Source organism: Amblyomma mixtum, chromosome 2 (assembly GCF_055824585.1).
Source record: "Amblyomma mixtum isolate Tamu chromosome 2, ASM5582458v1, whole genome shotgun sequence".
In the NCBI taxonomy this organism is placed as follows: Eukaryota; Metazoa; Arthropoda; class Arachnida; order Ixodida; family Ixodidae; genus Amblyomma; species Amblyomma mixtum.
The window spans coordinates 115,119,377-115,134,151 of NC_143013.1; the positions used below are offsets into that span (position 1 = coordinate 115,119,377).

At 48.2% G+C, this 14,775-nt stretch overlaps 1 protein-coding gene across 1 annotated transcript in view; it reads left to right on the forward strand.

The window, feature by feature from the left end:
- LOC149360644 (complement C2-like) overlaps positions 1-14,775 on the forward strand; it is a 151,399-nt gene that overhangs the window by 116,631 nt on the left and 19,993 nt on the right. Inside the window, exons 10-12 of the mRNA XM_089567888.1 lie at positions 8,871-9,083; positions 12,446-12,588; positions 13,381-13,495. Coding sequence (XP_089424014.1) covers positions 8,871-9,083; positions 12,446-12,588; positions 13,381-13,495 — 471 coding nt within the window. The remainder of the gene's footprint in view (positions 1-8,870; positions 9,084-12,445; positions 12,589-13,380; positions 13,496-14,775) is intronic.

Consider the following 14,775-nt stretch of genomic DNA (forward strand, 5'->3'; position numbering starts at 1 on the left):
ATTGAGAAAAATTAAGCACTACATTGCAGACATTGAACCCATAAAAAGTAAAAAAATACGAATTTGAATCATTTAATGTAACACGTGTAGACAACCTATACGAATTTTGTTTATTACAATCAGTCTATTTTCTCGTCCAGCGAAGTTGTAAACCTGTTAACACTTTTAGCATATTTCGAGCGACGAAATATTTGTAACGGACACGTGTCGTGTTCGTATCGGTGCCGTGCATCAGTGATTGCATCGCGCCGATGCGCAACAGTAATGCGCAGTAGGTTACAGCGTCCCGCTCGGCTCGCCCAGAACGCCGGCGCGCGTCCCGCTCGGCTTGCCCAGAACGCCGGCACGCGTCCCGCTCGGCTTGCCCAGAACGCCGGCGCGCGTCCCACTCGGCTGGCCGAAGAACGCCGGCAAGCGTCGTCCCTCCGGTACAGCGCTCTTGCTCGTGCCTATAAAAGCTGTGCCTTCAATAAACAGTGGTTCTTTCTTGCACTGACCATGCTGCTGTAAGCGTCGTCCCTCCGGCTGGTTACATGGTGTCAGAAGTGGCCCTTTGAGGCCTATGGAAATCGACCCTGCGTCCGGCGTGCGATGGACCTGCTGAAGACACCAGAGCCATTGCGGCTGACTGGTAACGTAACAGAAAACTGGAAGCGTTTTAAGCAGAAATTCGAGTTATTTCTGCAGGCGACGGAGACTAAGGACCAGCCCAGATCGGATGCATCCAAGGCGGCACTCCTGTTGAGCATCGCTGGCGACGACGCTTTGGACGTCTTCAACAACTTCCAGTTTGGCGACAATGAAGACAAGACGAACTACAGCACCTTGGTGAGCAAGTTTGATGCTTATTGTGCCGAAGTTAGCAATGAAGTACATGAAAGATACGTATTCCGTTCAAGAAAGCAAGCGGAGGGAGAACCTTTTGAAAAATTTGTTCGTGACTTGAAAAAGCAAGCGGCACAGTGCAACTTTGGCACGCTGCAAGAATCGATGATAAGGGACCAGATTGTATTTGGCACGTGTAATCCTCGACTACGTGAGAAGATGCTGCGGGACAACCAGCTGACGTTGAAAAAAGCAGAGGAAATGTGCAGAGCAGCAGAGACGCTAGCACAGCGGAATGAAGTTTGGCACAGAGGGGACGACAGTGTCGACGCGATTTCGAGGCGCGCGGCTCCCTCGAAAGAGGGGAAAGAAGCAAAAAAACAGTTTCGTTGTCGTAAGTGCAACCGCTGGCACAAACCTAAGCAATGCCCAGCTTTTGGAAAGAAGTGTCGTTTGTGTCACAAGCTGAACCATTTCGCAAATTGCTGCGCGTCAGCCGGGGTCAGTGAAGTGCGAGAACAGCAAGACGCGGACTTTGACATCCTAGAAGTCACCACGGCAAAGCGCGAGAGGGATTGGATGGTCAAGGCTCAAGTTCGTAACTGTGCGATCCGTTTTAAAGTGGACACCGGATCGCAAGCAAGCTTGTTTCCTATGTCGATTTACCAAAAACTGCGGGGAGCAGAACTGAAGCCGACTAATTCGATCCTGCGGGCGTATAACGGAGGCATCATAACGTGTTTTGGAACGTGTACGCTTGAAGTCCGTCTTGGGAACACTTCTGCCACAGTGAAGTTCTTTGTGGTGAAAAATGGGCGTCAAGCCATACTTGGGCTAGAAGCGAGTGAAGCTCTGGGGCTAGTCCAGCGTAGGGTATGTGCCGTAGACAAGACCGCAACTGATGACCTTCTGAAAAATTTCGGGCACATATTCTAGGGCCTCGGGTGTTTGCAGCAGGCGTGCAGTATGGTCTTGTCACCTGAAGCGATACCAGTAGTGCAACCAGCGCGACGAGTTCCGGTGGCGCTAGAAGAACCCCTTAAAAAAGAACTTGACCGAATGGTACGTGCTGGCATCATTGTGAGGGTGAACGAACCTACCGACTGGGTCAGCCCCCTAGTTTTGGCTAAGAAGAAAGATGGCACGCTAAGGGTGTGTATGGATCCCAGGGCTATAAACAAGTACATAAAGAGGCAGCATTTCCCGCTTCCTAGGCGAGAAGATTTGGAAGCCCGTTTAACAAATGCCCAGTACTTCAGCTGCCTTGATGCAAATTCGGGCTATCATCAGATACCGCTTGATGAGCGGACTTCGAGGATCTGCACTTTTTCTTCGCCGTTCGGGAGATACCGTTTTCTCCGGCTGCCCTTTGGCATTTCTTCCGCACCAGAGGTATTTCAACAGAGTATGAGCCAAGTCTTTGATGGCCTACCCGGCGTACTGGTATATATTGACGATATTTTAGTATGGGGTTCCAGTAGACAAGAACACGATGAGCGGTTTATAGCAGCGCTAAAAGCCGCCGAGAAAGCCGGCTTGACTTTCAACATCCAGAAGTGCAAGTTTAGGGTGAAAGAAGTCAGATTCCTTGGCGATATCATAGGCCGAACGGGCATATCGCCTGACCCCAAGCTGATCAAAAACTTGGTGAATATACCAACACCAACGTCCAAGAGTGACGTTCAGCGAATGCTGGGTGTACTTAATTACTTTGGTAAATTTGTCCCACGACTGTCCGAGCGAACAACGCTTCTACGTGAGCTTATCAAGACGCGCTCAGAATTCCAATGGACAGATAACCATGCGCAGGAGTGGAAAAAACTAACACAAATCCTGACCACCGCCCCCCTTCTTGCAATCTTTGATCCGCAACGAAAATCCAAGATTACCTGTGACGCATCAAAAGACGGCGTTGGTGCAGCATTACTGCAAGACTACAGTGGTGAGTGGAGGCCCGTAGCATACGCATCTCGTGTTTTAACGCAAGCCGAGAAGAATTATGCCCAAATTGAGAAGGAAGCACTTGGGATATGTTTTGGCTGCGAAAGGTTTCACGAGTTCGTGTACGGTAGAAACGTGCTTACCGAAACGGACCACAAACCGCTGGTAGCGATAGCACGTAAAGAAATTGCTGACATGCCACCACGAGTGCAACGATTCTTTTTGCGTTTGCTAAAGTACGACTTTGTCTTGCAGTACATTCCAGGAAAACATCTCGTTCTCGCTGACATGTTGTCACGGTCAACAAAGGATCAGGTCGAAGAAAAAGGTGGCACAACACACGACGTTGAGGTTCACGCCGTCCAGTCCTTGGGCTACATGGTCACCTCCGAAACGCTGCGGTCGCTACAGCTGGAAACTGCTCGGGACTGCTACCTCCAGACTGTGATAGCATGCTTGGTGGACGGGCAGCCAGTGACAGGTGAACTCAAGCCATTTTCGCACGAACTCTCTGTCGTTAATGGAGTAGTGCTGAAAGGCACTAAAGTTGTCATACCGAAAAGTATGCGACGAATCATGTTGGAAAGAATTCATGCGGGCCACCTTGGGATGCAAAAATGTAAGGAGAGGGCTCGGAAACTTATTTTTTGGCCTGGTCTGAATGGCGACATCACTGCCCGTGTGGAAAGCTGTGCAACGTGCAGAAAATACGCGTACAGGCAGCCAGAAGAACCCTTGCTAATGCGACCCGTTCCAAAATGTGCTTGGTACAGGGTTGGAGTAGATATCTTTTCCTATGCGGGCAAGTCGTACGTGGTTGCGTATGATGCATTTTCAAATTTTCCCGAGGTCGCCACGCTCGACAACACAACTGCGGAAACCACGATCGCAGCCCTTAGCGCCATGTTCGCCCGGTATGGTATACCAGTGGAAGTATGCACGGATAACGGACCCCAGTTCTCGAGCCATGAATTTGCCACGTTTGCCAGAGCATATGACTTTCATCATATAACATCGAGCCCCCGTTATCCGCAGTCGAACGGCTTGGCGGAAAAAGGAGTGCAGATCGTGAAGAGGATCCTGAAAAGACCCTCGACGCCCGGGAGGACTTCTGGCTTGGTCTTCTTGCATATCGCTCTACACCGCTGGAAGATGGGCATTCTCCGGGTGAGCTTCTTCAGCGAAGGCGACTTCGTTCTAACCTTCCCGACTTCGGCAGGGTGACTCGTACTACAGTAAGGAAACGCCACCAAGCCAGGGCTGGACAGCCTTTGGCAGCACTACACAGAGGCTCAACGGTGCGACTTCAGGATGCTGCTGGTTGGTCGCGTAAAGCGAAGGTCGTTGCTGAAAGCGCTCCAAGATCCTACTTGGTACAAACCAAACATCAACGTATGCTGCGGCGGAACCGCCGGCATCTGCTTAGGACGGCGGAGCAGTACACCAGTGAAAGCGACGACGACACTTGTTCGGGTTCTCAGCCCCGTACACAGCAACCTACGACACCAGCTGAATCAGGTGCACAATCCTCTAGAGTGGCCTCTGCTACAAACGGTGAGGAATCTTCTCGACCAGCAAGTGGATACAATTCTCCGTCGAGCATCCCATCGTCGCCCACCGTGAGAAGATCAACTCGGACCTCCCGGCCCCCACAGAGGCTACGCTATGACGAACACTTTAATCAAGTGCCCTAACTGTGACTGTTATATTGAAGTGTCTCATTTTGTTCTTTCCCGAGGGAGGATGTAACGGACACGTGTCGTGTTCGTATCGGTGCCGTGCATCAGTGATTGCATCGCGCCGATGCGCAACAGTAATGCGCAGTAGGTTACAGCGTCCCGCTCGGCTCGCCCAGAACGCCGGCGCGCGTCCCGCTCGGCTTGCCCAGAACGCCGGCACGCGTCCCGCTCGGCTTGCCCAGAACGCCGGCGCGCGTCCCACTCGGCTGGCCGAAGAACGCCGGCAAGCGTCGTCCCTCCGGTACAGCGCTCTTGCTCGTGCCTATAAAAGCTGTGCCTTCAATAAACAGTGGTTCTTTCTTGCACTGACCATGCTGCTGTAAGCGTCGTCCCTCCGGCTGGTTACAATATTAACAGGGAAACAAGAAATACTGACGCTTGGGCTCCTTCTTGTTTCCGTACGCTTTAAATACTAGTAACTAAACCATAAACTACCAAGAACACTTAACAAGTACAGATATGCGGAGGGCATGAACAAAAAGCAATTAGAGGGTTTTTGCCTGTGTAACTTGCTTCGTCTTCATCGTATATGATTTCCATTGATCTACAAGGGGTTAGGTTTTGTTGACGGCTGGTTACATTATTTTCACTTACGATAGTTTTAACCTGTCACGTTTATTTTCATGTTCTTGTCTTTAATATTGCTTAGTAGTAAGATTTCCACTGGTTTTATTATGCTGCTCGCATTAAATGGTCCCTTGGGCCTCGTCAAGGTGTTTGTCCAGCTTATGGCTCAAGAGACCAACCAGTTCTTTCTGGAAAATAAAGATGTATTGTATTGTATTAGTTGTGTCCCAGCTCTCCGTGCGACCACCAAAGGTGCTGTACACAGTGTGCTGCCTCGGAATATCTGAACACTTCTTTCACAATAACATCAGTGCCCAATGAAGATAACGCGCGGAAAGAATGAACATTTGCATACTTCAGACCAATCCTTAACGCAACCAAATTCTCACCAAATTATTGCGAATTGATATGGGTCCCAGCCCATACGGGGAATCCGGGGAACGAGGCAGCCCAGAATAAATCCTGAGGTTTCGTCGGCCGGGCAGTGGATGAGTCTGGCTCCCTGAATTTCACGAAGGACTCCATGATCGCATATCATGATCTCACTAATCATTTTAAACTAGAGAGGAGAATTTTCCCCCTCCAGACAAAAGACTTACTAAAGAACAAGAGATTACGTGGCGTCGTCTACAGACGCGACCGATACGCACGCTATCATTCTTCTCGCACATTTATCCAGATCTTTACAACCCGAACTGTAAACACTGTGGCCAACGAGCCACCAACAATCACATCCTGCGGGAGTGTAAAATAGAGCCACCTCCGGGTGATCTGGTTACCGCTCATTCTCTGGAGCGGCGGGAGACCGTGCTGGCTAGCTCTAACCCCAGAACGCAAGTTTTAGCGGTGGAGTGGGCTGACAAAGTGGTCGATGGCTGCGTACTCTTGACCACTTAACTCGACCTCTTACCAAGCACTTTCCGGCGAATAAAATGTTTTACAATCAATTTCGCCTCAAAAAGCAGAAGGCATCTAAAAAAAAAGCTCCAGAGTTCTACAAGATGAGAAAGTTTTGGCAATAGCAATATAATTACCGAAAGTATCAAATAGCTTTTGGAGAGTTGCACGGTGTATTAATGGAGTAACGGAATAGAAAAGGCTTGAGGATACTTAGTTCTAACTGCGGTATACGGCAGGCTATCGTTAAAAATGTGAGAGGGTGTCTCACCTTAACGCATTTTTGCTCAGCGTGTTTTTAAAAGTACAATTAAATATTTTGATTTCAACACCAAAGATTGAATTTTTCTTTTAAAGTATATCATGCTTTTGTCACGAGGGGACAGGCCGACGCTCCTTAACTAAGAGAGCGTGTTTCCTCTCCTGAGTATGTCATATTTCCATGGTGAAACTACAAGATATTTGTTTCCCACTAACTGCACCAGTGGTCGCTGCCTTATCAATTTCGCGCGGCCGTGTTTATGTACATATTATGCGAGATTCAAGTATAGAGCAGCACGAAAGGCTAAAGTTAACATTGCATCCTTTGAATGTGATGTACGTTTGGCTTTTTTGCGCTATAGCGAATTATATGCTGCTCTACTTTAAATAGTACGCTGGGTCTTCCTGTGCGCACAACGGTGCCAATCTATGCCAGGTCATAGATCCAGTTCCTCACGCAGAAGGCTCCTCATAAGCTCCCGAAGATCCTCGGCGGGCAGCGACGTAGGTGTGCGCAGGGCAGCGGCTGCTAAAACAGCCCTACGACCGTAGTGCACGCCCCGTTCCTGCAGAGAACCTACATGTACTTTACCAACTTAGTAAAGTCAGGGCAGTTCCATAGAGTTTCTTACTATTACCTAGAGGGAAAGCTGGCGACCCCTCTATGGGAGTTTGCATGGAGACCCCACGTGACCACCTCAGCCACCATGGGCGCTCAAAGCATCATGGGGCGGTGAGCTACTTGTTGCGGAACTGCAACTTTTGGCCAAAAAATAATAGAAAAATAAAGCTGTTTGATAACTACAAACGTCCTAACATTCAATATCTTGTCTAATGATTGCAACAAACGAGCAGAAAAGCATTTAAGTGCAAAGTTTGCCCAAAATAAGAGACGACTCGCTCTCCTATTGGCCAAGCAGTGAACACTATAAAAACTAATATTTCGTAATTAACAGGCGCACTTTTAAAAGTAAATATGTTTTCAAAAAATATTTTGTTGCTTAAATGCTATAAGAGGTTTTTTAATGGCATTTCGGAAAAGTTAAACCTTTTATTGGCGTCGTGTGTCGTCGCGGTTTCACTGCTATGAGTTTTGCCCACTGCGTTCGCGCGAAAGTCGTCTGCGCACACACGAACAGCGTTTTCAGAATGAAACGTCTTAGTAGTGCCACTCCATGTTCCCAAAAAATTACGACTGTGCCGCAACAAGTAGCTCACCGCCCCATGATGCTTTGGGCGTCCATGTTGGCTGAAGTGCAGCGCCGCCAGCTTTCCCTCTAGGTAATAGTAAGAAACTCTATGGGCAGTTCGTCAATTAACTTCTACTTTTAGCCGCGCATTAAGTAGCTTAACTTCTTGGTCTCGGGCATACCAGGTCAGCATAATTGAAAAGTGTGTCACGTCTTCGATGAACATGGCCACACTCGCTCGGTTGCTGCGACCTCGAGTGCAGGGCGATTTAAGCCTTCTCCTTTAATGTCTCTAGCAGCTCTCAGCGAAAAATATCCCACTTTGTGAGTGAAGCTTCGTGGCTCACTAATCACGCCTTGGCCGAGTCCTGTAGCGCCAAGTAGTCGCTGAGCAATTGCGCTGGACGTCCCACTCATTCAAGCCCGCAACTTCGTCAAAGCGAGTCTTCAACGTCCTCGAACCTGTCACCGTGGAAACGTGGCGGTGACCGAGGTGCGTGAAGGACGAACGATGGGGCATTCCGGCAGTGCTGAGTTGTATGGCTAGCCGTGGTGGACGTCATGGTCCTTACCGGCGTTGCCAGTTGGCCGAACTCCGGTTGTGAGCTTCTCACACGGCGGCTCGCCTTGCGCACGGGTGTTGAGTCCACGCCTTGATAACTGGCGTCAAGGGTGTCCTCAAAGTCGACGTACATGGGATGCTACTCAGTTGCTCCACCAAATATGTCACCGACAAACGGTTCATGTACACAGTACAGTTTTACTTAGATGTGCTGGGACGTGCAAGACATAAATGAGATCGAGAGATGAAGACGACGACCTTCTAGACCCTAGAATGCGCAACGGTTGCCAAGTGTCAGGTAATGCAGTTCGGCCGCGCTATGGCGCCACTGGAGGGGTCCTACTGTGGTAATATGCTTCAATCACTTGACTTTTTGCAAATCCTATCTGACTGCGAGCCGGCGAATGTTCAACGCAAATTTTATCATGAAGCGGCGTGTTTTACGTGGCTTAGAGCAGTGTATTTCATTTATATATTACCTTTCTAAGCTTCAGCATAAGTAAGAACAGGCGATTTTTTCTGAACATAGTACACTGAACCTCAATATTGTTGCGTGACCTCAAGCTGGTGAAGACAGGATTACGTGACAGATGCCGATGGAATGTCAATGGAGGCGAGCCTAGCGCGAGCGCTCCGTGCCGCGCCACTCAGCACTTTGTCAGCTGTTTACCGTGAAAATATAAAGTATTTATCGTCATTATCAGCTATACAGACAGCAGCTTTATTCGCCATTCACGCTCAAAGATCTAGTCTGAACCACAAAATTGTATCTAGCCAAAAATATCTTACTGAGGTGCTCTGTGGAGTGTATTGCTTAGGCTGACACCGTGCATGAACAAATTTTTTTTCGCAAACTTATTTCACTGTTCGCATGATACAATCCTGCAGGTAGTTTCAGCATCCAGCGGAACCCATTGAAAATCAGTGGAGACCTGCGTCGCCAACATGGAGTGAATATGTTCTACATCCACGTCACTGGACGACAGATAAAGGAACGTTTAAAACGCCTTGTTTCATTACCAACTGAGGAGCACATTTTCGTGATGAGAGACTACGATGCCCTTCAGTGGATCGCTGACAGCGTCACCAACAGCACTGTAGGTAAGAAAATTTCACCTTTCGCAACTTACTGTGCAACCGTAGAGTTTGTTTTCCTATTTTGTCGTATCACTGAGTGTATTTGGCATTTACTTGCAACACGATTCATATTGTAACGCAGTGTTGACTGCAGGCCGGGGAGCAGGTAGACAGCGAAAATGGCTTCTAAGCAAATCTCTGTATTTGGACTGATGCGCCCGCATAGAACAGAATGCCCGCTGTTGTCGGCCGCGCTCAGCTTAAAACTGAGAGCGAACTTTCGAGATACGGAGAGCGAAGTTACCCCAGCATTCTGGAACAATGTAGAACTGTTTCAGCCTGGCTGCGGCCCTTCGAAACAAATCTGGTCTCCCCTTGCATCACAAAGAGTTAAAGCCGCATTACGGCTGCTTTGAAGAGTGAAAAAAGCAAACAGTACAAAGATTCGCAGCATTACTCCCCTCTCAAGTAAGCATCTACCCGATGCCATAAAGCAATTATGGTGGCTAGAAAACCCCAAAACCGACTGAGCGCAGTAAACACTTTGTGGAAACACTGAGTATTTTAGCGCGCATAATAGGGCTTTAGACGGACGACATGGACAACTCCCGGTTTGTACGCGGCGTCGTTGGGAGACTTCCTCTCACCAGGACTTCGTATCTCTGGCGTGGCGATGCAAAACGCGAGGCTGACGGTGATGGTGAGCGTGAAAGGCGGTTCGGCGCACACTTCTCTCGAAGTAGGTACTCGCTGATTTCTTGCCGACGTTGGCGGAAGCTTGGTCGGGATGCGTCAACGGCAAAGCCACGAAGGCCGATACTGCGGTACGGTCAGTGACAAAGTATATGCCAGGCTTCACCGCAATGGAATAACAGCGCACGGTTGTCTGAAGTTCTCCAGGCGTCGCATTTCCTTGGGCTTGAGCGTCGCTGCTGTACAGCAGTACGGCAAAGTGCTCACTGCGGCGGTTGCGCTCTTGCCAGGGGTGCGTGGCGCCAGCGAATGACGGTGGCTCCATAGCACGTACAAAAACAGTGGCTTGCATACCTGCCCCGCAGGGTGCGCCATCCATTTGCCACATAAAACGCTCCAGAACTTTGCCAAGCATGGCGTGCTCCATCACCCGCTGTTGCGCGCGAGGCGGAGGTGGTTTCGCGAACATTGTACACTTCGACCTTGTGCAGCAAACCATAGCTTGCAGCAAAATACGTTTTTCGTAAAGTATGCCTTCTCTCTAAGCGGCAAGCGAGAAGTGGCGACAGCAGCTACTTGCTTATTTACTCAGCTCGCCCAAAACGTGTTCCCCAAAACTGATACATGTTCGGAAAGGGCAAGCACGCTTGTAACAACGCCAGCCGAACTCCCCAAGCATGGCGTGTTATATTTACTTTCGTTCAGCTTGCCGGCGCAGAGAGGTACACTCCTCGTACACGTGGGAAAAGCTTCCCAGGCCCTCTGTATCACGCGAGAGCAAGGAGACGTCGTCCGCATATGTAGCAACTTTCACACGCGAGACGCCAGCCAGGGCCAGGCCTCGAATCGAATCCAAGACCTCCACGCGTCGCAACAGGGGAGCTATAGTGAGCAACAAGAGCACCAGCGAAAGCGGACAACCCTGCCTAACGCCTCGTGTCTGCACACATAGCGGGGTAGCAACCCCATTTAAGGGGGCGTCCGAAGTCATGTTGCAGTACAGCAGTCGAAGAAGTTCAGTGAGAGCTCTCGGGAAGTTGCACAGGTTGAAGATCCCTTCCAAGTGCGAGTGTTATAAGCGATAGAACGCTTTTTCTTGATCTAGGCTGACCTTGACTTCACTAGTCCCAAGCGCATCTCAATGAGGTCTCGAATTCATGTTAGATCGGTGAACGCTCAACGTCCTGGAACACAGAAACATATCTGGGGTCTAATAAGCTGAGGACGGAGGCGGTTAATGCGTTAAACAAGAAGAGCTGTAAGAATTTTGTACTATGTATTTAGAAGCGTAACAGGGCGCTAGCTGGACAATTTTCGCCCTTCTCTGTCCGGCTTTGGGGAGACACGATGCGACCCCTCCCAAACGAGCACGGAACGAATTTTCTAGAAAGTGCACTATTGAGACTCTTCGCCAGCATAAGATGTATTTACGACCAGCATATTCGGTAGAACTTCGCAAGTATGCCAGCTGTGCCCAAGGAAGCGCCTGCATTCATGCCCCGCAGGACGGATAGCTCATCGACAGCAGTGGCAGGACGAACGAGGGATGCCGCGTCTTCGTCGCTATGTAGCGGAAGGAGGGGGCCAAACTACTTGATATATGTTCCGTATTCGTGCCCTGCGTCGGCTCACATTGTTTTATTTTTTGTGATTGGTGAGCTTGTTGAATTGTGCCCGTTACCGCATTTGAGAACTTTTTTTTTTTTACGAAAGGAAAGGGCGCTGTAATCGTCTCACATCTCGGTGGACAGCCGAGCCGCTCCTTAAGAGAAGGAAGGAATGCTGGAGTGAAAGAAGAAGGAGAGAAAAAGGTGCAGTAGTGGGGGCCTCGAGAACAATTTGTATCACATGGGGATCCTTAACGTCCGCTGACATCGCACAACACACGCGCGCCTTTGCTTTTCGCCTCCATCGAAGCGCGGCCGCCGTGGTCGGGTTCGAACCCGAGGACTCCGGCTCAGTAGTCGAGCGCCCTAACTACTGCGCACCTCGGCAGACCATTTGCCCGTTACTGCTTTCCTTTTTTGTACCATTTTAAAATCAGCATGCTATCGAATTTTTTTAACCAACAAGTGCTACAGTGGTCCGGCATGATAATCAATTTTATTCTTCGTTAAGTAGCGCTGCTCGTCTGCGTCACCATTGCGCTGCTTTGATGAATGCGAAAGCGCACCAACTAGATTGAATTGAATTGAATTGATTTATTTCATGTAATACATGTACATGAGGAGATGGGAGAAAAAGCGGCTATAATGCAGCTTTACTAGGTTGGTTTATTGGGTTTAACGTCCCAAAGCAACTTAGGCTATGAGGGACGCCGTAGTGAAGGGCTCCGGAAATTTCGACCATCTGGGGATCTTTAACGTGCACTGACATCGCACAGCACACGGGCCTCTAGCATTTCGCCGTCATCGAAATTCAGCCGCCGCGGCCAGGATCAAACCCGCGTCTTTCGGGTCAGCAGCCGAGCGCCGTAGCCACTGAGCCACCGCGGCGGGGGTGCAGCTTTGCTAGGCTCCCATCCACTGTAGAAGAGAAGAGCATCAGCAACTAATATAGATGTCAATGAGGCAAACAACTCGTCGTCTCGGCAACAGATCTCGGCTTTCATGTTATTGATAATCTTTGCTTTTATCTGCATTACATTCAGTCGCTAAAGTCGAGCCTACTTAGCCACACGATTTTTTGCGCAGACTACAGTTTGTGTGGCATAAGCAACAGCCACTACAAGTACCCAGGACGAATTGGAGACGACGCGGCTGTTGTCCGCATATCCGGCGGAGAACAAGCGGCAACTTCATGGCCATGGACGGTTCAGATCCACCTTCCCGAGATGGTAAGGCGCTATTAAAATCACTGGCTAAGACTGTGCATCATTAGTAATCACGTATACCTAGGGTCCTGCTGAGCAAACGTTCGCTTTATGCATTTCTCCGCGCTTTCTTCTTAAAGCGTTTTTTTCCTAATACGCCACTACACGTCAAAGTGTCAGTTTTATAGTTTAAATACTGGGTGATTCACTACAGCCCTCGAAATAGTTAGTGAGGCATAAACATGAGATATCATTGAACATACGGTGCCCTCGGATATTACCTTCATTGATCCGCCTAACTCTACAGCACCCATATGTGCATATTTGCTGGTGCAACTGCCCTGTACGTTCTGCAGTTAATGCGTTCGCAGGTATTCACTCTTGGTCTTCCGATGACGAATACACTTTTAGCAGCAGTGTTTACATGCTTATTTATTGTGCAGTTTTCGCCGTTAAATTCCTCGAAACTTTTATTACCCAAGGTGCTTTGTCCCTTTTATACTTAACATCTTAACAATTATGAAGCTATTAATGTGTCATTTACTATGTAACACAATATCTATAATGTTAACTGGCTTACTGTGCGAAAGTAATGGCTTTCAGTAATTATTTTCTTAGCGCGCGGTTAGACAGTTCATTTTGTCTGGTGACATTTCAAATATTCATATATAGAATAATCCGCCCGGTTTGAAATGCATGTCTATCAGTATTATATATAACGCGCGATTGCTTAAGCCTTGTTTGTATGGTGTCGTCAGCGCCGTCAAAGGTTAAATTTATGAAATTTTGCTCTTATTTTTCCTTTTTCATTTACAGCATTTCTGCGGCGGGACCATAATTGCGAAAAAGTGGGTTCTGACTGCAGCTCACTGCACGCACTTTCCAAACGACCACCGATACTTCTCCCCAAATGACGTCCGTTTAGTCGCACGTAAGATTCTTTTCCACTCAGCAGTCTCAGAAGAGATCCACAGAAAACCGTCGCCTAATTGAAGCTGATGCTTTCTTTTTCACTTTAGCTAGGTAGCCGCATATGTTCCCGAATACGGCACCCTTCTCTTCATTCTCAAGACTTACAGAAACTGCATTTCTAGAAGAGCGCTGTGCCAACATCTGAAAATCTATTGATCAGTTGTACCTGAGTAGCTTTTGTGTGTCTCTTCGTTAGACGAGTGCAAATTTCGGCGGCGCAAACAAACAAATTTCTTCTGAGAAGAGACCAGGGATAATAATTGACAGTCTTTGTTGATGCCTGTGAATTGCAAATGTGACGACACGGTACGTGAGTAAAGCACAGATACGAGTGTTCTGTTTCGCTTTGCAAAACGGGCCCAGCTTAGCGAGTCCTTCAAAAAAGATACCTCCGTTGCATAGCGAATATTCACCGTTATTCGGCGACATGACATCTCGTTAAAAAATATAAAATTATGAGCTTTTTGAACATCACTCAGAGTATTTGGTGTAGCACGTTCTTTTAATTTTTTGAGCGCCTCGTTCAAAAGTTACTTTCGTTCTATGACGAAACAAAAATAACCGCTGCTAAGTGGAGCGTACAAATCATGCTACAAATCAATCATAAAAATCTTCAGTGCACGCATAATTAAATGAAGCACGCTGTTTTACTGTCCAGGAAATTGGACGATAACAGGTGGGCAGCTAAGGTATTTAAATACTTATACAGAAAGAGCGTTGACTCAGAGTAGCGGAAAGGAACTAGAAAAATAACCAGTAAGTATGCCGGACACGAGGAAGAAGAAAGAAAGAGCAGCAGACGACAGGTTAAAAACGCGGAAGTTAAAAATTGAAGTAATTCAATCGAAAAGAAGCACAGTGCAGAAGTATATCGATACTAGAAAAAACAGATCAGGAAAGAACTTTTCTATGATAACTGAAGAGGCAGTGCCCTACTCTTTGAAGCTAGGTCAGGGTGTCTTAGAACGCGCAGCTACAAAAAAAAATTCAACGAAGATGATGACATATCTGCAGTGTGTGGTAGTTCTGTGGAAACAATTGAACACCTCATACTCAGATGTGATGGTATCCACCCGGATGTCGATGCAGGCACAGTCACTCTTCCTGGGGCCCTAGGGTTTAGAGATAGCAAAGGTCATGTAAATGAATCTGCAGTGAAGTTAGCAAAAGCCGATTGGAGGATTGGTGCCTGAAAAGCAGAGATGTGACATAATGTTAGAAGTGTAGGAAACCGTAGTG